This window comes from Rissa tridactyla, chromosome 3 (genome assembly GCF_028500815.1).
Source record: "Rissa tridactyla isolate bRisTri1 chromosome 3, bRisTri1.patW.cur.20221130, whole genome shotgun sequence".
Lineage (NCBI taxonomy): Eukaryota > Metazoa > Chordata > Aves > Charadriiformes > Laridae > Rissa > Rissa tridactyla.
Window position 1 is genome coordinate 65,971,735 of NC_071468.1, and position 20,479 is coordinate 65,992,213.

The window sequence follows — 20,479 nt, forward strand, 5'->3', positions numbered from 1 at the left end:
TGTCCTAATTCCTTTAACACATGATGTAGTGTCTAAGTTTCCTCTGAATGGGAAAGGCCAATTTGGAGGGGAGGGGGAAACAAAACACAAAAAAACCCCCACAACAACAAAAAAAACCTCACAAACTTTCATTCACAAGATCAGTGCTCTGCATGAACATGTGCATCTTAGCACAGGGTTCAGCAAAGAGCAGGCTTATCTCCACTGACGTCTTTTTTTTTTTTCTCCAATCAGGATGATATTCTGAGAGAATACTGCATCAGGGTATGAATGGTTCAAGATAGTCCAGAGATTTTTATTTTTTTTTTCAAAAGGATCCTGCCACGTTATGAGCACTGCTTTAAGACCACAAAACCCGTGTTGAGACTGGACTTCAAGGACAGCACTGGCAGGCTGCTATAGCAGACCTACACTGCCAAGCAGAAAGCCAGTGCAGACTCGTAGGGCCTCTATATCAGTGGCAATGGGCTCCTCGCTTCCTGGTGGATCTGCTCGCTCTGGAGGCAAAATTGCAGCTCACTTTGAGAAACATGAAAAACTCAAAGCCAATCCTTATTCATACAGGAAAGTGAAGAAAAGCTCACACTGAATTCCTCGTTTTCTCTCATGTGGTTCTACTTAGTTCCCTGGGAGATAATATCACAAGCAGATCTAAGCAGCATTCAGGAATACCCAACGTTCAAGCTTTTCACCTTTCAAGGTTGCTTCTAACCTTTCTTCATATACTTACGTCTTTGTTAACAGTGTATGAACTCCATAGAGACATCCTGTAGTCCTTGCTGTATCCACTCACATAGCGATAATGGTAAAGGAGGCAGTAATTATGTCTCTTCTGCAGAACCCTGGGCCGTCCATAGGGCAAAGTAAGTTTCTCTATCTTCTTAACTGCAGCAGAAATAGTGCCTGTTACATTTCAATCAATACTGGCTGTTAAGCACCTTCCTCTTTTACACAGCTAAGGTTGCCCCAATTGCCAAATAGAGCAGTCACAGTAACAGATGGAACAAAAACATTTTCTTTCTTATATCAAAGGTATAGTTTCTATGCTAAGGCAATAAATTAGATGACAAAGCCAGTATAAAGCAATCCTTTAAACTCATACTGTAAAAATTAAGTTTATATTTAAAATAAAACATTTTGCTATTTAAAACAGATGAATCTAAGTTGCAAAGTTAAAGTCTTTGTTGACTTTGTGTTCCAATTTAAATATATAACGTGGGATCCACTTCTATGTAACATTTAGATGGAACTGTAGCCAACTGTGGTGTTTTGAAATCTGCCAAGGGGACTATTTTGGCAGGAACCACAAAGCCATACGTAAAAGTGACATTTAGAGGACTAAAAAAATAGAGATCTCAAAAAATGATACAGTGAAGTTGGATTTTCAGGCGTGCGAGGACTCACTTTGTAATGAGTGAGAGTCACAAAACCTTCCTTCTTCCTCTCTCACGGACTACAGCTCTTTAGCTAAAGCTTGTATACAGAGAAAGACATCTCCGAATGTTTTATGTATGATATTGCACAGGGTTTTTGCCAGACCCTTGCCTAAGGCATTGCCTGTTTATTGGCCAACTACCACATCCAGTGGAAGAGTGAAGACTTTCCTTTAAAACTGAATGAGAAAGAAGCTATGCGTGCTCAAGAAATTGAGCAGTGAGTGCTGCAGGTTTTTTTCATGGTAATTCCACAACACAAAAAAACCCAACGTCAAGATTATGTCATTTATTTCTCCACCCATGATGGAAAAGGCAAACAATTGCCATTTTTCCATAAAACTAAAAATACAGTTAGAATTTGTTGTTCTTACAGGCTGTCAAGCTATGACAATCAATAAGAGAATATGCAAACTCGGGTAACTAATAAACTCTAAGTAGTCTTAAGGAGCATCTAGGCTGGTTACTAAAATTCTTTCACCTGTGATAAAGCTTTTGATATCTAATTACTAAGTGCTTAATTCACATAATTTTTAAGGAAGTTACTGCTCTTAAGAACAGTGCTAAACTAGGTCTTACTGATAATCCAAGCCAAAATCCTATTGTTTCAAAAAAGCAGGTTTAGAGCCTTAGGTTCCTATTTCTTACAGAACGGAACTGAAATAGGTTACGCGCCTGGCCTTGCCATATTTCTTCAGAGACAGGTTCAGCAAGGCACGAGGGCATCCACCTACACATTAGCAGAGGCTGTTTCAGTAAAACCACTTACATGCTTAAGGGAAAGGACATCGTACATGTTGCTCTCATGAGTGTTACAATACTGACAGGAGTATTTTAAAAGGGTTCTGGGGCAGATTTTAAAAAGATGCCCTGTCACTAGTGGAAAAGGTTCAAGAAAGCTCTATCCGCTCTTTGTGCCAGGGCAAACTACAACTAACAGAAGCATTAAACTAGCCCTGAACAAGGAGCCTGTACAGTTACAGGATCCTGCCTGTAACTGGCATTTAAGTCCGGTTCTTAATAGTGAGCTACAGTGGGGTTTTGCCAAATAGAGTTTATTTGCATAACAAACAAGGTTTCATGAACACACATGAGGCAAGGTCTCTATCAGCCTATTTCTTTTTCTGACAGCCTAATCATCTTGATTTCATCTTTTAAGGTATTAGCACCAAGGGCTACATTTCATTTTGACTTAATGGTTTTCATTATTTACTTATTGTCTTACCTTCTTCATACTCAAAAGAGTTTATTTTTTTTTAATGAGTCATGAGCACATCTACAGCCTTGCAAACTGCAGTTCAAACATTCCATGTATATGTCCAAAAAATGGAAATAAAGCATAAGTAAAACAAGCAACAGCTTAAGACCATGTAACAACTCAACCCTGTAAAATACCCCTTATGCTTCATTAAAGTATGCTGCCACTGCGATGTTGGTATTTGCAGGGATTTCTTATCAGATACTTCCCCACGCACCGCTTTTGTTTCCCATTCTGGAATGCTCATTACTCCAGTGTTAGAAAATTCAAAAATATCAGGTAATACATGTGCCATAAAGACACATGTATAAGGATACACATTCATGTGAGAACAAATGATTCAGTAGGACTGTATTTGAAAACCTCAGAACTATAGTCCCAGTGAGTATTTCAAAGAATTTTTGCCTCATGTACTTGAGACTTGCTCGGAAGTTTAGCCATCAAACATTTTATATTTTTTAAAATTCCTACATTTTGTTATAATTTTATATTTCTATCTAAAGTTCTTACCTTCTGTTTCAGTGAGATTTAAACGCTGGTGAAAATCCCTTACTGGCAAGCCCTATAATTGCAAAGCAAAAACAGTGAGTTTTACTAAGTGTTTTACAAAACACATTATGAACCACTACTACACTTAAAGTACTGAGAGTAACATCTACCTTGCAAGTTATCCCTATACAGAACTCACTGACATCTACTAGAGAAGGGCTACAGAGAATTTGCAGAAATAAATTGGTTTTGCCACAAGCAAATCTACAGCCTTGAAAGCCACAGCTCAAACACAGAACATTCACAGAAGGGAAATTTCAACATAGTTAAGTGAAGCAAGGAAGAACTGAATGCTTTTCCCACCTGTGGCATCTTCCAGGCTCTTCAGAGCTGAAGATGACTCTACATTTTTGCACTTTGCTTATGAATACACAGATACAGGCTAGTGCACACTAACCCCAGGCAAGATTTGATTTTTGAAACCAGTAGTAGAGGACTGCAAAATTAGTGGTTAAAGATAAACACTGGAGAATCCAGAGTCTCACTCTTTGAGTACAACATAGACATCTACCTCCACAACTTCAACCATTTCAGTACTTACCCCTGTCCTGCAGGAGCAGCCAGGGCTCACTGAAAAGGCTCTTTGTCCCACCAGAGAGCATTCAGAAGGATGGCTTGTTTCTTTGGGATGGTGCGGGGTGTAAACGGGGTTTCTTAAAAGATGGTTTAAGCGTCCATGAGTTCCATTGTTTGGGGCTGGTTTCAAATTAAGCAAATCTATGGAAGAATTCAAGTGATATTAACAGGATGAGAAAGACTGTAATACACTGCTGCTTGTATTGCGATTACAAGTATGGGTGAGTCAATAAAGCTGCACTGCTTGCCGCTCATAACAGCCAGAAGGGAAAGCAATGTAACCCTTTTAAAAAGAAGCACACACATTCTTAGCTAGGGCTCAGGATGGTATTAGTCTGCTTGTAAAGAGGGACAGAACAAGTGCAAAAAGTGACAGAGCCTTACATCTGAGGGGAAGTGAACTTGCAGCATCCAAACTTGTAATGGGGAACAGAATGGGAATCTCAAACACATAGAGCTAGTGTCTACATAACATTGAAGCTTTGGGAATAGGTTTGGGGGCTTTTATTTGGGGGGCTTTTAGTTTGGGGTTTAGGTGGTGTTTTTTTAAGTTACATATTAAAATACATAAGCTTCAGTTAATAAGCATCACTAAAGGGAGCAGCCATAAAAGAACCTAGACAGAACATAGGTTTCTGCTCATCACTTAGGTCTAAAATGTTAAGCTTCAAAATTCTCAAAGTAGTCTAACCACAAAAACATCTCTACCTCACAAACACCTAAATCTCTGCCATTAAAATAACCCAAACAACTAAAAGCTGCCTACCACCAATGCTTAGAGGCACTTCAGACACCTTCAAAATAATGAATACATCAAGCCCTGTTTCATGCCTAATCCCCACTAGCATTCATAGATTTGTTGTTCCTCCACTTAATTCATACTGAATCTATGAAATGTTTTCAAAACAGAGCAGGTGATGAGACGCACTTGTATCCAAAAGCTTGCTGTCTAGATCACCTACCTAGAGCACCAGAGTTAGAGCTGAACTCAAACCAGGACACCTTCCTACATGGGCAACTGAACACATTTCTCCCTGCACTATACAAATCAGATATGTTAATGTCATTCCCTCCAGATGAAGCCGTTTTTCTCTGGAAAGAAGAGTAAAGCAACCCTTCTAATCCTAGCAGTCCCTTCTCTGAACAAATACATCATACAAAGCAGTGACAAGCCAAATCAGAACCAGGCCCAGAACTCGGGTCCCCACTTCAACAGCTAAGTTCCATCACTATGTTCCTATTATTTTAAGTGGAATATACAGGAATTCACAATGCCCCAGAAATCCCCAAGTCTGGCAATTTGAATGCCATGGAAAACATGACTTGAAATTCCCAAATTCAGACAAGACAGTTAGTCGCATATACCTGGTGCTCATGCTTTAGGTGCTGAGATGTTGGACAAATGGGAGACAGTATCTCTTCTCCCTTTGAAAAAAAGGTGCAGTCAGGCACCTCCAAGAGAAACGCTAAAGCCCCAAATGATAAGTGAAAGAAGATGCGTTTCCATAGCCCAGAAAGCATCTAAGCCCTGGGCAAGAAAAAGGTTTAGTAAGTCGCCTCACTTCGTTTTCTACCTGAAAGTTAATGTGCTGGCTTTTGCACGTCCAATTCTTCTAATTCTCTCTGTACAGGATGGAGGAAATCCAGATCTCAATGACTGCACTTAAAACATCTGATCTGTCATTGAACTTGCTTCACTGACACGCCAGTAAGGACTCTACCAGTCCCATCCAGCATACACAGAACAGACCAGGGGGTGCAAGAAGGTGGTTCAAGATCAACCACAACATGAGAAGACAGCAAAGCATACAAGGCTAGAGAGACACGCTTCCTGACAAGAGCCTGTTTCTTATTTCAGCAAAGAATTTAAACACAGATTTTAAATGTGGTATACCTGAATATCGTCACTGATCTCAAGCACGTGCAGTGCTCCCGTTAAATGTTTTCTGGATCAAATCCTTTGGTAATACTTTGTCTCTCACAGACGCAGATGTTAGAGCAAGTATAGGTCCTGGCAAGAGAGAGAAGTAGGCAGGAAATAATGGAAAACAAGCGAAGCCTTCAAGGGGAATAAATGAACAGAAAGTGGCAGAACTAGTGATAGAGTTTTGGAGAAACCACGAAACAGAGAACGAAGGAGGGACAAAGGAACAAGGAGTCACAGTAACATTGGTGTTTGAAAGGTTGAGGGGAAAAGGGCTGCAAGGCATCCAATTTTCAGAAAGAAACACCACTTCTCTGGTGCAGTGCACTGTACTGTGTCAGAAAATAAAGTGAAGAATAGCTGTATATGGAGTGGGCTCTCTGCAATCCTCAGATGCAGAAACAGACTGCATGGAACAGAAATCAATCGTGAATTCTAGAGTGACACAATAGAGGGGTGAGAAAGAGGAAATCTGACTATTGCAGAGACAACTAGCTCTAGAGTGAGACTCCATAGCAATGGGACTACAGACTAACAGCACAGTTGCAGTCCACCATAAGACCAAAAAAACCTATTTGAAACACCTGTTGCATTAGGCAACGAGAATGGACAGGGAAACATACAAATCTAGTATTAAAAGATAGAATACATAAATTGAACGAACGACCCATACAATGATGAATTTGGGAGGAGGTTTATTATGTGAACCAAGTAAACAAAAATGAAAAGAATCTAAATTTTATCTGACTTAAAAACCTATTTGGGTCAAGTACCTAAAATTAATAGTATGGCAAAGGAAAACAACAAATAAGAAAACACACGATAAGATATAAGGAATTGTTCAAATGCATAAAAAGCAGAGTAAATGACTGACTCAGTCTTTCTGGAAATGAGCTGCCTGGCAGCTGCACTCATACCCATTACTATGCCCATTATTTATTGTTCTGCCTGAATAAGGTCACCTGAATGATTGATCTGATAAAGCCTCTAGTTAGATATGAGAGAGAAATATACCTTCTTCTTGATGTTAGAGAGACTATGAAGTAGTCTGGTTTAGTAGCGGTGAGTCAAAGCGCCAGCTGTGGAGCAGCCAGAGGAACACACAGAGGGATCAATGGAAAGAAGAGATACAAGGTGGCCTGACCGGTAGAACCTAAACAGCCATTAGCTGTTTAGAAGCCGAACCTTTCTCAGAAAATCGGCAGTGAGTCTTAAGGACAAATTTCTAAGGACACTTAAAAATCTGTTATTAGAAAGTTTGCAATGCCCAAACGATACTGTATTTTACTGAACAAAGATGACCCCATTAATTGTACTTACCGCACATCAAATTATATACTTCAATGTTTTCAAATGGATCAACTTGAGTACGAAATTTGAATCCTGGTCCAAAACCAATAAAGATAGCCTAGGAGGAAAGTAAGGTGGAACTTTGTTTAAGACAAATTTAAATGGAAAATATCTTCATAGTCAGAGGGCATTTTCTTTCAAGAACTTTATCTTTATAGTATGGATCAACTTAAAAGCATGGGTTTTTTTCTTTAAAAAAGTAAACGTATAAGAATAATTTTAAGAAGTAATAAAAGAATATTAGGAAACCCAGTTTTGTCTCATTGTTGTCTTTGGCAATTTAGGAAGTTCCTTGCTCTTCTCTGCTGTTGAAGAAGTTAAATTCATGTTCTTAAATACTTTAAGAGATTTAATGGAAAAGTTGAGCCAAAATAACCATCACATTTCATGCCCTGTAAACAATCTGGAAGCTTTTAACTTAAGGCTATAAAAACATCTGTTGGTACCAACATTTTAAATGGTTTAAGCAATGGCAAGATCCTAGGCTTCTACGTCTGGTTTGCAGCTGTTCTTGCACCACTTCCTGAGCTGTACTGGCACAAGCTATTGTGCAGCCATACAGTGAACCTTATCCAGGAGCGCAGCCAGCTCAAAAAACTGCCTTTTCCCCCCCCCCTCGCTGGCTCTTTTCCTTCTGGTTCAGTTCCCCGACCTACTTAATGCTGCAGCCACGCAAAGCTTACACTGGCCTAGAGCAGGGTTTGCTGCAGGAATAAGAACAAGGAGGCAAGGGCAGCAAATGCTTGAACTTAACTCCTCCCAAAAAGATTGTTTTCAAACTTACCCTGAGATATTCAACTTATTTTTAATTAAGGTAAACAGGTTGCACTCATCTGAGGTATCAAGATACTGAAGGAGTGATGGATGCTTTGCACTCTATAGCATCTTCCTGGGTAAGATCTCAAAGCTCTTTGCAAACTATGCAATTGTCTCAGATTTCATAGATGTGTGGCAAAAATAGAGGCTAAAAACTCAACTCTTAACTTTTTTTTTTTATATGAAAGCATAACGCAGGCTGTCATTCTGCAACTGTTGATCCTAAAATCTGTAGGCTAATCATTTACTCAACAAGCCTTATTTGAGCCAGGTGAGGCAGGAACGTGCTACCTCCTTTCTGGTGGACTAGACAATTACAGAGTATGAAATTTATGCTGCTGTAATGCTAGCCACAAAAGGATAAGTTATATCTTTTTTAAGACCAATTAGGGGTGCTATGAAGTGACAATCCCAAATTTGTCAGAAAGTTCGAATAGAGTCAACCTACTGAAAAAAAAAGTTACAGTCAAACTGCAGCAGAGAGAGAATATATTGAGCTGGCATTTGGCATCATGTGGCCTTGCTGGTTGTAGCCCATTACTAGGTACCCTATCAATAGGTTTTTCATTGTCAAATCAGGGAAGAAGAGTAGGCCCGTAAGGGTAAATCAATATGAAATTAACACAGGTTTTGGCTAACTGTTTTTTAAAGAGAGTTTGATGCTGACACTACATAATTCTACAAGACATGAAAAATAAGGCTTTCAAGAGAAATCTATGCTTTACACAGACTACATAGGTCTTTTCATGAAGCTTGTTTTCAATAATATTTTGAATGCAGGGTTCTCTCTTTATAGATGTTTTTACACATATTCACTGTAATAGTACCAAGCACCTCACAACTGTTAGTGGATTTTGTCCTGAAAATAGCTTTTTGAAATGAAGAGTATTGCCTCTCATTTTATTGATAGCAGAAACTAAAGCAGAGGATAGTTTAAGTGACTTCCCCAAATTAGATGGAGCTGACTAAGCATCTGATTTCTTGTTTCTCTATAATCCCTTCCCATATCTCATTAAAAAGAATTTTGGGACTCTGTTTTAAACATGACTAATATCCTCTCTCCTGAACAGACTACTTCAAAACAGCGCTACATAATCCATCATGACACAGTAGAATTACAGAGTTGGGAGATCATTTATCCATCTTTTGCAAAAGACAGAATCAAAAGTAAACATGTTATTTCTGAAAGATGCTTGTCTAATCAGTTATTAGGTAATTCCTGTGGTGAAAGCTTCACAGACTTCCAGGGCAAACTGCTGTACTCATTAATGGTTAAAAAAAGAAGTTTTCTAATAACCAAACCAACTCTTCTTTACTGCAGTTTAAGCCTGTTACTTCTGTTCTTAGGCAACCCAGCAAACAGAGAAGGGACTAGCCTTACAGACCAGGGGAATGGCTGGCTAGGGAACAACTTTGCTTGCAAGGTTCCAGGTGACATAGCGGACAGCAAGCCAAACACAATCCAGCAGCACACCCTGGCAACAAAGGCAGCCAACAGCATCCCATGTTGTACAAACAGAAGCTCAGCCAGCAGGTTGAGGGAAGGGAATATCCCTCTCTACTCATCATTTCTTTAGGCCACATCAGGGTACCAGACCTCCAACATAAGAATGACATCAATAAACCACCACCACAAATTCAGTGGAAGGCCCTCGAGGTGGTTGGGTGTCTGAAGCTCTTGCTTCAGGGAACAGGGAGGGACAGGGCTTGTTCAGCATGGAGAAGAGACTGCTTCAGGTGGACCTAACAGCAGTCCCTCAGTACCTACAATGAGGTCATCAAGGAGTTACAGCCATGCTCTTTGGCACTACACAGTAAGAGGCAGAGAGACAACAGGCATAAATTGAAAGAAGAAAGGTTCTGTCTGGCTATAACTAAACACATTTACACCAGGAGGACAGTCAGGCAGCAGAATGGGTTGGTTAGAAGCTGTAGAGCCTCTGCCCTTTACATTTTTCAAGACGCAATTGCATAAAGCCCTGAGTAACCTGGCCTGATCTCATAGCTGACTGTTTTGAGTTGGAAGTGGGACTAGAGACCTCCCTTACAATCTGAACTCTCTTAAGATCTACAATTACTGTAATTAAGGATTTGATGACATAAGTTTTCTCTTTTCCTGCTTTTAATGTTGCAACAAAACAACTTGGCTCAACTTTATACTCTTACCAGCACAGTGAAATCTCTGGCCTAAGTCCTGTTGGGTTTTTGCCCAACTCTTACAACAATGGGATCCCACCCTGCGTGGGTTACCCAGCGCACCACAATAGCAATCCTACAAATGCTTGATTTTTTTAATTGCAGATGGAAAAATTGCAGATGAAAGATGCAATTAAGATGGAAATCGTAAAAAAACAAACAAACAAAAAAAACCCCAAACCAACCAAAAAACACAAAATCCCAAACCTCAACATCCAGCAAGGACAACAACAGAATGAGCTAAAAGTAAAAGCTAGCATAAGTTTAAGTCTCACCTGCATACTGGGGAAACGATTGTCCGAGCCATGGAATCCACCTGTGCAGCTTTTAATTTCAAGTGGTTTCCTATTAAAAATTCACAGTTTATATAACTCATGCTTTACAAATCATATCAGTATAAAATACATTCAGAGATGGATACATTATTTACTTGTCTATTTAAAGATTCTTAGAGGCTTGTCCATAAAGAATAGAAAGTCTTTAAGCTTTGGAAGAAAATGCCTTTAAAATTGGAACAATAATTTTCTCGGCAGATGTTATCCCTTTGGAATTCTCAAGTGTCCAGAGTTATTTAAAGTCAAGTATCAGATGACATATGAACAAAATGTTTGTTCTTAGGATAACAGATTTTCACTTCACTGTCATTTACAGTTAAGAAATTATTTATATAATATATAAGTGTTTTTCGTTTTTTAATAAAAACTCTCATGTAATTTAGAGCATTCAGCTGGGCATCTTATAGTCCAATAAAAACAAATGTCCAATATATGCCAGGTCCATACATATTATTTAAACATGTACAGTTCCAGTAACTCAAATCTATTTGCACGACTTGCACATGTTTACGGTGTTATACAGCAGGACTTACTGAACACATGGACTGAAAAAATCCTTCGTGATGAAAGCCCAGGAATATCATGGAGGTGTTCAAAATTATATTATTATAGCAGATGCCATTATTCTGGGAGTTGTAAATTCACTGGTCAGAACGTGTAAGGTAATTAATAATCGTGGGCTCAGTAAGTTCAATGTATGACAGTGGATCGCTCCCAAACCTGATTCAACCGCATAGTTATGCACGTGCTTAGCTTTCACGGCTCACACTGGAAATTCCTAAAGCATGGCAAGATGTGCTCAAGTACCTGACAAAGGGGACTTTAGTTCCTAACTGTCACAAAGCCTGCCACTACCTGCATACTCAGAAGGGAGAATATCTATAGCTGCCAGTTTAAAATCGAGCCTCCTCAGGCCAGCAAAAACTGTAGAGAAAAGCATGCATCGTCTATTTGCAATGTCCCCTTTGCTATGACAAACAAGAATACCACACTCCAACAGCTATCGTTGAACTTTAAGCATCTGGAAGAGAAAAGCTATGAGAAAGCAAGAAATTATTTGCTGTATGATCAAGTACTGAAAACTGTAACTTACCTAGCAAGCTGCCATTGGGAGTCCAAATAGAAGTGCAATGGTTCAATCCGGTCGTTATAGGAATAATGGAAACGCTTGGGTAGCAGCTGTTTCATATAAGCTTTGAAAGGCTGATTTGGCTCTATGCACTGAAAAGTTTAAATTAAAATATAAAATGTACATTTCACCAAACTTTTGCTTATGTCATGCATGGTTCTTATGAAGCATTTCAATTGCAAAGGGTCTGCAATAACTTCCACTAAGGACAACGACTCCATCAGGTTTGGAGTCATACAGTGTGGGACATAAATATTAAATACCTATTTTACTAACAAATACTGACTGGTTTTGCATTCAATAGTTATTAGAAGACCATAGATATTGGATTATGGACATAACTTACTGTTCTTTCTTTTTTCCCTCCCTCTTACAGCCTACAATTGTACAGAATGAAACAGTACTGCTTAGAATTAATAATGAATTACATGGAGACATGAACATCATGATACTTTCACAAGCGGTAGGAGACTATCCAGTGCAATAGTTCTATAGCTCTGTAATACAGGAAGTAACAGACATTCATAGGGTTTTTTAGATTGGTCACTCAGGGACAAATAGATTTTTCCACCAACTAAGACATTAATGATTTAAAAAAAAAAAAACAAAACACAACCAAACGAAAAAACCCCACCCTCTACTATAATATTGGAATTTTTCGATAGTGAAGTCATCTATACAAACAGCATAGCTCTCACCAACAGCAGTGTCTGCACAACTGAGAGGCAAACAGATTGTGGTGCAGGGATGAGAACAGAAGCCAGGTATAGAGCAGAAAAGTAAATTCCTTAAGCTGGAACTGGCGAAAAAGATCAATACCCTTCTTAAAGCTGTTTATTGAAAAGGTGTGGGCAAGAAAATCTTATGCTTGTCCAGGAAATGGAGCTGAGTTTTACACTGACTTGGCCCTCAGCTGCTATGGTCCAGACACACGAGTTCTCCAGTTTGAAGATTAATGTCATACAGTGGTAGGTAAAGGTTAGTGAAAAGAAATGAACACAAAACCTTAGTTAGTGCACAACCACAGACAGCCACATGACACCTTACTCAACTTTGACCTTCCTTTCCCCTGCATTAAACTACTTTTGTTGTTGTTGTTAACTGTATAACATGGAAGGTCACTGATTCAAAGTCCAGATGCTCTGTAAGTAGCCCAACAAACAGCCAATGCTATAAAATAACTGTAAATGTCAGTAGAAATTAAGCTAGATAGAACAACAGATAAGATGACACTTACTGTGAGGTTTCTGACAAGGCCTTCATAATTAACTGGAAGAATCATATGTAAGAATTAGTCACCTAAGTTAAAAAAAATCAGATGTAAAATGAAAGCATTCCCATCACATAGATAATTAGCTTAGTTTAAAAAAAAATAAATCTGGACATAAGAAATTTTTTTTCTGGAACGAAAGCCACATGGAGCAAAACAATCACTAAACTGTCCAGCTATTGCTTTTATGAAATTTTAGTTCTCAGTCTCTCCTCCCCTTGCTTACTTATTTACAGCTTTAAAATGTTAAACTATATTAGCCACAATTAGAAAAATAATCCAAGAAGGAAGTTTTCACAAGAGAGGCAACTAAATGCTGTGCTAATCAAGCTGGATTTTTCCTGCTTGCTAATAAACTTTTAAGGAAAGAGAGACAAATACAGCTATCAGGACAGCAGTATTATCTGGCAAGCATCCTTCGAAGGACAGCCAAGTGCAGCTGGCTAAGATTCAGCTGCTTAGACTCAAAAGCCAAAAGGGACCATTACATCATTCGGTTTGACATTTTGTATAACACAGGCCCATTACATTTCACATGGTTCCTCTGTCCTGAGTCTGATATCCAATGCTTGACTAAAGTACGTAAAGGATTACACTGGCAAGGGAACCATTAATAATTCCTGCATAGATATGTGCAGCGCTACAAAGACAGCTATGCTGCTTCGTGGAAACAGTGCACGTGCCAGGAGCAGGAGGTACTCTGCTTTTCCTCTTCCTGAACTTGTTTCTTCAGGGAGAACCTGGAACTGCATTTGACTCCCACGTTCTCCAAGGAAACATTTAAAACAGTTTAGAATAGCATCAGATAATGAAGCAAACAGCAGTTGAGGCCTACAGGTTTTAAAGGGCATGGAGAACAATAATCTAGATCGGAAAAAAAAAAAAAAGAAACAAAAAAACCCACAACCCTATGAAACATGAAGGAAACATCTGCATTCAATATTTAAAAGTACCCAAAACTGTAGGCATTAAATGTTCAGCTGAGGCTGCATAAGGAATCAATGTGTAAAATCTGTAAGCATTCATTGATTTTTTTTACTCCGGTTTATTATCTTATTTATATCTATTCGCAGTTTATTCAACTGCTGTCAGGCCATTAGACCATTTTTTATTAACTAGGAAACATATTATAATACTCAAAATAATATTCAAAAGATAGTAACAATCTAACATTCCCTTAAGACAGAAATAAAGCAAATTTATACATAAATTGGTAAATCAGGAAATGAGGCGAGACATGAGGAGGGGACTTTTGGGCTGTCTTGAGCACCAAAGATCTGATTCAAAGGAATGCCATTCACAAGGCATTTGCAGTTGGTCACTCTGAGACAGCCCACAAAAGCAATCTGTAGGATTCAAATACACTTTCAGACCTGTGAAGTCAGTCTTTAAAAAACACAGGAGCACTGCTCTAGTATTTCCTCTTCATCATTATCCATTTTGTCCTTAGTTGACCTTCACTCAGGTTTATCAATGGAATATGTGTATCCTAACTTTGTATTTATGAAGTACAAAAATGTAAAAGCAAGGAACAAAAATTAGTTTAGCAATTACATACAAGAGAAATACTCATCTGGAACATTATTAGGTCTTAGGCGAGCTGCAGGACCGGGTACTACTGTGAAATCTTGAACATCATCCAGATAGCTGTTCAGATATGCTGTTTTTCTGCAGCTCCCTGCTTCCATCCCTGCAAAAGGAAGTAAATTTTATTTAAAAATAGGAATATCAATGTAGAGTAGCCTTGCTGAGGAGACATGGAACTCTAAGTTCTAGAAGTCAGAAACGTAATTTCTCAGGTCTTTTTATCAGCAACCCCAAGACATCTGATCCAAGGAGACCACAATACTCATGTAGGGACAAAAACAAAACATCACCTAGATACACACAATTAACCATTTCCTCAGCTGAGAAAGACAGTCTAATTGAATAAACAGGCAAATTTGCTTCTCTGAAGGGAAAGAAATCTTATGAGCCTTAGAACAGCACTAATGGTCAGACCAAATATTCATTTAGCTCACTAATCCTACCTAACGGCGTTCAGTAACATGTCTAGAGAAACACCCAATAAGCACAGTAATTATGGACTGATCTTCCACCCAGTGCTCCTTATCGGTTTGCAGAAGTCAAAGGGACTTCAAGTTGCATATTGAATTCGAACTCTTACTTTTAATAATTCTCAACAGGTCAACCCTCCATTAATCTCGTAAATATTTTTTAAACCTGTATAGATATTTGTCTAGGCTCATTCCTGGTGGCAATGAGTTCTTCAAGTCAATTTTGTGCTGCATGGAATTGTGCTTATATTTTTTTTGTCAGGAAAAGGAGTAGAAAAAATGTATTGGTAAAACACATAACTTACTGTAGAAATAATTCCAGATTTATAGAAAAGCTATTACAGAAATAAATCAAGGTTTCATATTCACAGCCTTCTAATAATGGATAAGGGAACTGATGACTGAAAGGAAGATATGGCTTGTATTTTCATTTCTTCAGCAATTCACAAACTATTGCTATCTAGTGTAGTTAAAGGAATAAAATGAAGTCTATTTTTTTTAATTCACATTTTTTATTCTATTTCTTTTACTAGCTGGTAATGATCACAAGAGGAATTAGGAATAAAACATGAAAATTATTTAATCCCTCTCTATGCTCTTCACTTCTTTCCCTCCCCCCGAAATAGTCTGATTTCCACATACACTATTTATCTTTTACAGCATCTTGATAATCTAAAATGTAATTTCTAAGTGTTAGCTGCTTTGTTAACCTTACTAGAAACATGCAAGTATAAACTCAGGACATTAATTTATGAAAACAGCTCTTCAAAATTCTGATATAATTTATAAAATCGAATTTACCATGATCTGATATAAAAATAATGTTCAGGCATTTATGTAAATTCATTTGCTTAAGACCATCCATCAGCATCCCTACTATGTTGTCCACTCTCTGTAATGCCATAATGACCTGCAGGACAAAAATAAGAACATAAATTAAGTGTTAATCACTTCAGTTAAAAAATAGAATTTATTTCTAGGGAGAATGAATAAATTTAAACTGTAACAGTATATGCTAATAAAGAGTAAGGAGCTCTTCTTATAGACCATTTAAGGCTTGATGCAGTCCAGACATAAATGAAGGACACAGGGGACCTGAAACTGTGCAGTAACCCCCACATTCATGAGAGGGAGCACATCTAGCGCACACTAACAGGAGGAACTATGAGAATAGGAGACCCAGAGCATTTTCAATACCCCATTAAACTTTTTTCCTGTTCCTGCTTCTCTTAGTTGTACACCCTTCAGATCCGTAGTCTTTACATCTACTGAGAATGGACTCAACAGGTACCCATATACTGCTGAATAAAAATGGGAGCCTGCAGACTGCACAATATCTGCACTGTTCAGGGCTACTTTCTTCTACAGAAGACTGGCTACATCTACACTATACAGCTCTTGGCCTTCATTTTTTCTGGGACCCACACCATACTAAGACATAGCTACACATTTTTATGTGTCATTTCAGTTGAAGTTGTTAAACAAATAAACAAAAAACAAAAAACCCAAACACACTGAGAAACCAAGCACCCCCCCCAAAATCCTGACCCCCTCCCCAGAAAATAGACCCCCCCAAAAAAAAAAATCCCAACCTCTCCCCTCAAAAAAGCCCCCCTCCAAAAAAACAAAACTCCACACCCACATTATAGCCAGTGAGGGTGGGTTTAAACGTATGAAATAGAGGAAGTTTGTTGTATTACCAGGGACACAACTGAGGACAACAGGGCGGGCATGCCTAAGGGTGCAGATGCTGATGGGGAAATAACAGAGGGCTGAAGAGAATAGAGGAAGCCAAACTGGTAGCACTCTTCCTCAAAATCCCCATGAGAGAGATCCCGAAGCAAATTGCCCTTAAAATCATGACTGGATTATTCTAAGTCTCAGAGCAAACTGTTTAAAGGGACTGAAAAAGACAAGGAACAAGCTACCCATCTAGCACGATTTGTGATCAGGAGTCTGGCATTCAAGCTCACTTGGGTAGATACAGCCACTGGGGCTACTTTTAAATACTCGTTAAGTAAACAAAACAAAAAAGTATTTTTAAATTAAGTCATTCTGTTACCTCATTGAGCTATTTGTATGAGCTATCTTGCTTTGTGTGAACAAAGACGAGATGCTCCTGGGGAGATTATGTGCACAGCGCCTCAGGGTCTTTCTCTCCAGAGCATTCCTGACATACGGGACTTTAGATCCACTTATTAACCAAGGAAAAGGATAACCAATTTAAACACATTCCCTATACTACAGTTCTAGTTAGTTGTCTGCTACTTCACTGGGCACTTACATTCATCTTATAGTTCCTTACAGGAACAGTAACTGTTCACACCTCAAGAGAAATTGGTAGGAGCTTTTTACTGTTGTCACCACTGACATACCTAATTATGTCACCTAGGACATACCTAGTTAAAATGCCCAAACTTCCTGACCACTCAAGACAGGAGAATTTTATAATATTCCTGAATTTCCAAGGGCTTTTTCCTTTGCATTTTTCACTTTGGTTTGTTAAAATGTAAAGCTATTTAGCACTTTTGAAAACAGTAGCACCCCCAAAGACTTCTTAATTTATACAATAGGTACACCACAGACTGATGGGGTGAATGTCCCTTTTAACACCCTCTTTCTGAGAAGGCATAAAATCTAATTGCAGGGAGAGATAAGAGCAATACTTATCTAACCTTTGCACAGAAGCTGGGGGGAATGAATTACAATCATAACATGAATACTTAACCACCAAAACTTGGACCATTGCTATAAAAATCTCTCTTCTTGTTAAATTGAAAGTATACAAGCTTTCTGTCCCCCCCCCCCCCCCCCCCCCCCAAAATCAACATAAAGAATTAGTAGGGGTAGATAAAAGAACATACAAGACATACCCAAACATGCTTTGGCAATTTAAGTTATTGCAATACAGAAAATAAAAATTAGACTTACTAAATAGGCTGTTTATTACAAGCTTTGTATCAATGTTAATTATGGATGCGCTGTCTATTCACAAATTTTTTTCCTAATAAGCATACTGAACATGGTCTTGGTTAATCTAACATGAATTATGGAAGTTTATTCTAGTGTCAGAGCAAAGCTTCAAATTGGGAAAAAAAAAAAAAGAAAAAATTAAGAAGCTACAAGACTACTTACTCCACTGCTTACTGGTCCAAACCGATGGCCTGAGGAATCTGGTTCTTCTAAATACAGAGTGTAAAAGTGTGGTCTATATCAAACAGTACCAGAAATGTAATATTTTACATACACGTTGAGACAGTTCGAAGATATTTCAACAATGGATATCAAATATTGGATATCAAATTATCAGAGGAAGGACACGTTAAAGGAAAACAGAGAAATGTAACTTAATAAAAAAAGGCTTCAGTTATAGAAACAGTTTTGCATTAACTAATATTTTAACATTGTTAGAATAATGCATAAGATATTGCTTAAAATAGGAATCATATTTACAAAGTAATTCATTGCAATACCACTTGAACAGGAACTTACGCTTGCAACTGTGTACCTACCTTTCATCTTCAGGTAACTGCAGCCAGCGCAGAACAGTTACCACTCTTTCTTCAAAGGGGATTGAGCTGCATCAGAACAATACAAGATCAGCCAACCACGTATTTCCAAGAGCTAAAAAAATTTTGGTCCCACATCACAAATATCAACGTACTTTTAGCAGAGAAAATTGAATTCAACCAGTTGCCATTAATGGTGATTTAGCAGGACGCAAGTTTATCTATGCTAATTGCCTGTGACTCTACAGGAGTTAATGACCTGACATAAAGCGCCCTTGAATATTGTCCCCATTGACTGCAATGCAATTAGAATAAAGATCCCAGTATTGCCTGTATTTATTATACAAAGAAAATAACTGGCTTCAAGGTGCAAAATCACATGCAAGTTTTCATGCCTGTATTATCTTTCAAAAAAGGTTTCATTTGGGGATTATTTTTTTTTGTTTAAATGTTTAAACAGTTTGAATACAAGTTCTCATACTATGTCACAAAGTAGATGCTCTACATCAAATACTTAAGTAGACCAACAATAAGCACGTTGACCTGTAACAGCATGAGGCACCCACAAAGTTAGTAATTCGGCTACTTAACGCAAGTTCAAGTAACAATGTAAAAGTTCCTGGAGAAAGAAAATGTATGTAGTAAATGATGAATCAGAATGCCCATGCTATATGAAGGGTGTGGTACAAAAAAAACAATCCTAGGAAGATAGAAATGAAAAGCGCAATTTCTTGAGCAAGATTTGAAATTACTAAGTAAAGGATGATAAACAGATTTATGTAGAATTTTCATTAGACAGAAAATGTTTAGTTGTAGTGAGGAGCAATCACTGACGAAAATATGACTACCTTATGTGAAACGTATTCAAAATTTGCAGTGAAAATAATTTAACATTGGAACCATTTACCACAGTCAACAGTAAAACTTTAGTTTTCATGGACAATATCACATCAAGACCTGATCCATTCACTGTATGAGAGGTTTGGATATAGTGACTCTAAACACACAAACACAAAAGATTTTTATAAATAGAAACAGAAAAGCACTAAAGCTTCAAAGCTGGCCACTCTTAAAGCTGTTTTTTTCCACAACTTTCCTGTAAAACATTTGCTGAGGAATGACAAAATGATTAGACATGGAATCTACATTATACTGAAACAAAGTTAATAGAGTCTTTTTTTCATGTTGTGTGCAACGATTTAGAAAAGCAGGAAAAAAACATATGCTTTCTCTGGTATCTGTCCTATTGCAAGAGTTAAAGTAATACATTCATCCACGACACAGGAGTTTACATACCCATTGTAATTTTCATACAGGTTTGGAAAGGTTCCATTAACTGCTACGTCTGACCCAGGCCAAAAGAACGTACCCGCTTTTAGACCTTGGTACATCGCCGTTAGCCAAATCTGCAGGAGAAGAACAATCAACATCATTAGGGCAGCTCACTGAATTAGCTGAGTAACTGCCAGATCCACTACCACCCCCCACCAGCTCTGCACCTTTCAGCAAGATCAAAATAACATAAGCGGAGCACTCCAAACACTCCGTCTTGCATGTCTGTGGCCCAGATACATCTTGCAGCCTCATTCCTTGCAGCAAATGCTCGCATCCCTTCTGCTGCTACACCAGGAGGAGCCAGGACAGGAGTAGGAACCGTTAGCTCCCATGGATGGAGCAGTGACTCAGGGGCAGAACCAAACAACACGTAGGGGAAATGCCTCAAGAATGGTGAAGAGAGGAGGGGTGGGAATGTTCCGAGGACCTATGCCCCACATACTCTGAAATATGGGAGCAAGAGTTTGGTTAACTCTTCTGATTTTACTGCTGATCTCATAATTTGAAGATTTCTGTTTTTCTCTTTGCTTTCTTCTGTACACCACTTTCTTCTCAGTAGCCCGTAAAGGCTACACTTTCTTTCAAAAAAAAAAAAAAATATTGGTCATCCCCACATTAATACATAGTTGCATCTGTTCCCTTGCTATTCTTCTATTCTTCAGGCTAGCACACCCAAATTTTCCCATGCCACTTCATTTTGATGGCAGTCTCAGCAGATATGCCATAGCTGTATGATTGAACT

At 38.4% G+C, this 20,479-nt stretch overlaps 1 protein-coding gene across 1 annotated transcript in view; it reads right to left on the minus strand.

The window, feature by feature from the left end:
* The window catches only part of ENPP1 (ectonucleotide pyrophosphatase/phosphodiesterase 1), a 59,265-nt gene that overhangs the window by 6,757 nt on the left and 32,029 nt on the right, over positions 1 to 20,479 (minus strand). The window contains exons 8-19 of the mRNA XM_054196475.1: positions 19,699 to 19,845; positions 18,406 to 18,471; positions 18,029 to 18,101; positions 15,695 to 15,803; positions 14,395 to 14,526; positions 12,804 to 12,835; positions 11,531 to 11,658; positions 10,378 to 10,447; positions 7,061 to 7,148; positions 3,782 to 3,957; positions 3,202 to 3,253; positions 731 to 885 (exon numbers count right to left, since the gene is read on the minus strand). Of these exons, the coding sequence (XP_054052450.1) occupies positions 731 to 885; positions 3,202 to 3,253; positions 3,782 to 3,957; positions 7,061 to 7,148; positions 10,378 to 10,447; positions 11,531 to 11,658; positions 12,804 to 12,835; positions 14,395 to 14,526; positions 15,695 to 15,803; positions 18,029 to 18,101; positions 18,406 to 18,471; positions 19,699 to 19,845 (1,228 nt within the window). The remainder of the gene's footprint in view (positions 1 to 730; positions 886 to 3,201; positions 3,254 to 3,781; positions 3,958 to 7,060; positions 7,149 to 10,377; positions 10,448 to 11,530; positions 11,659 to 12,803; positions 12,836 to 14,394; positions 14,527 to 15,694; positions 15,804 to 18,028; positions 18,102 to 18,405; positions 18,472 to 19,698; positions 19,846 to 20,479) is intronic.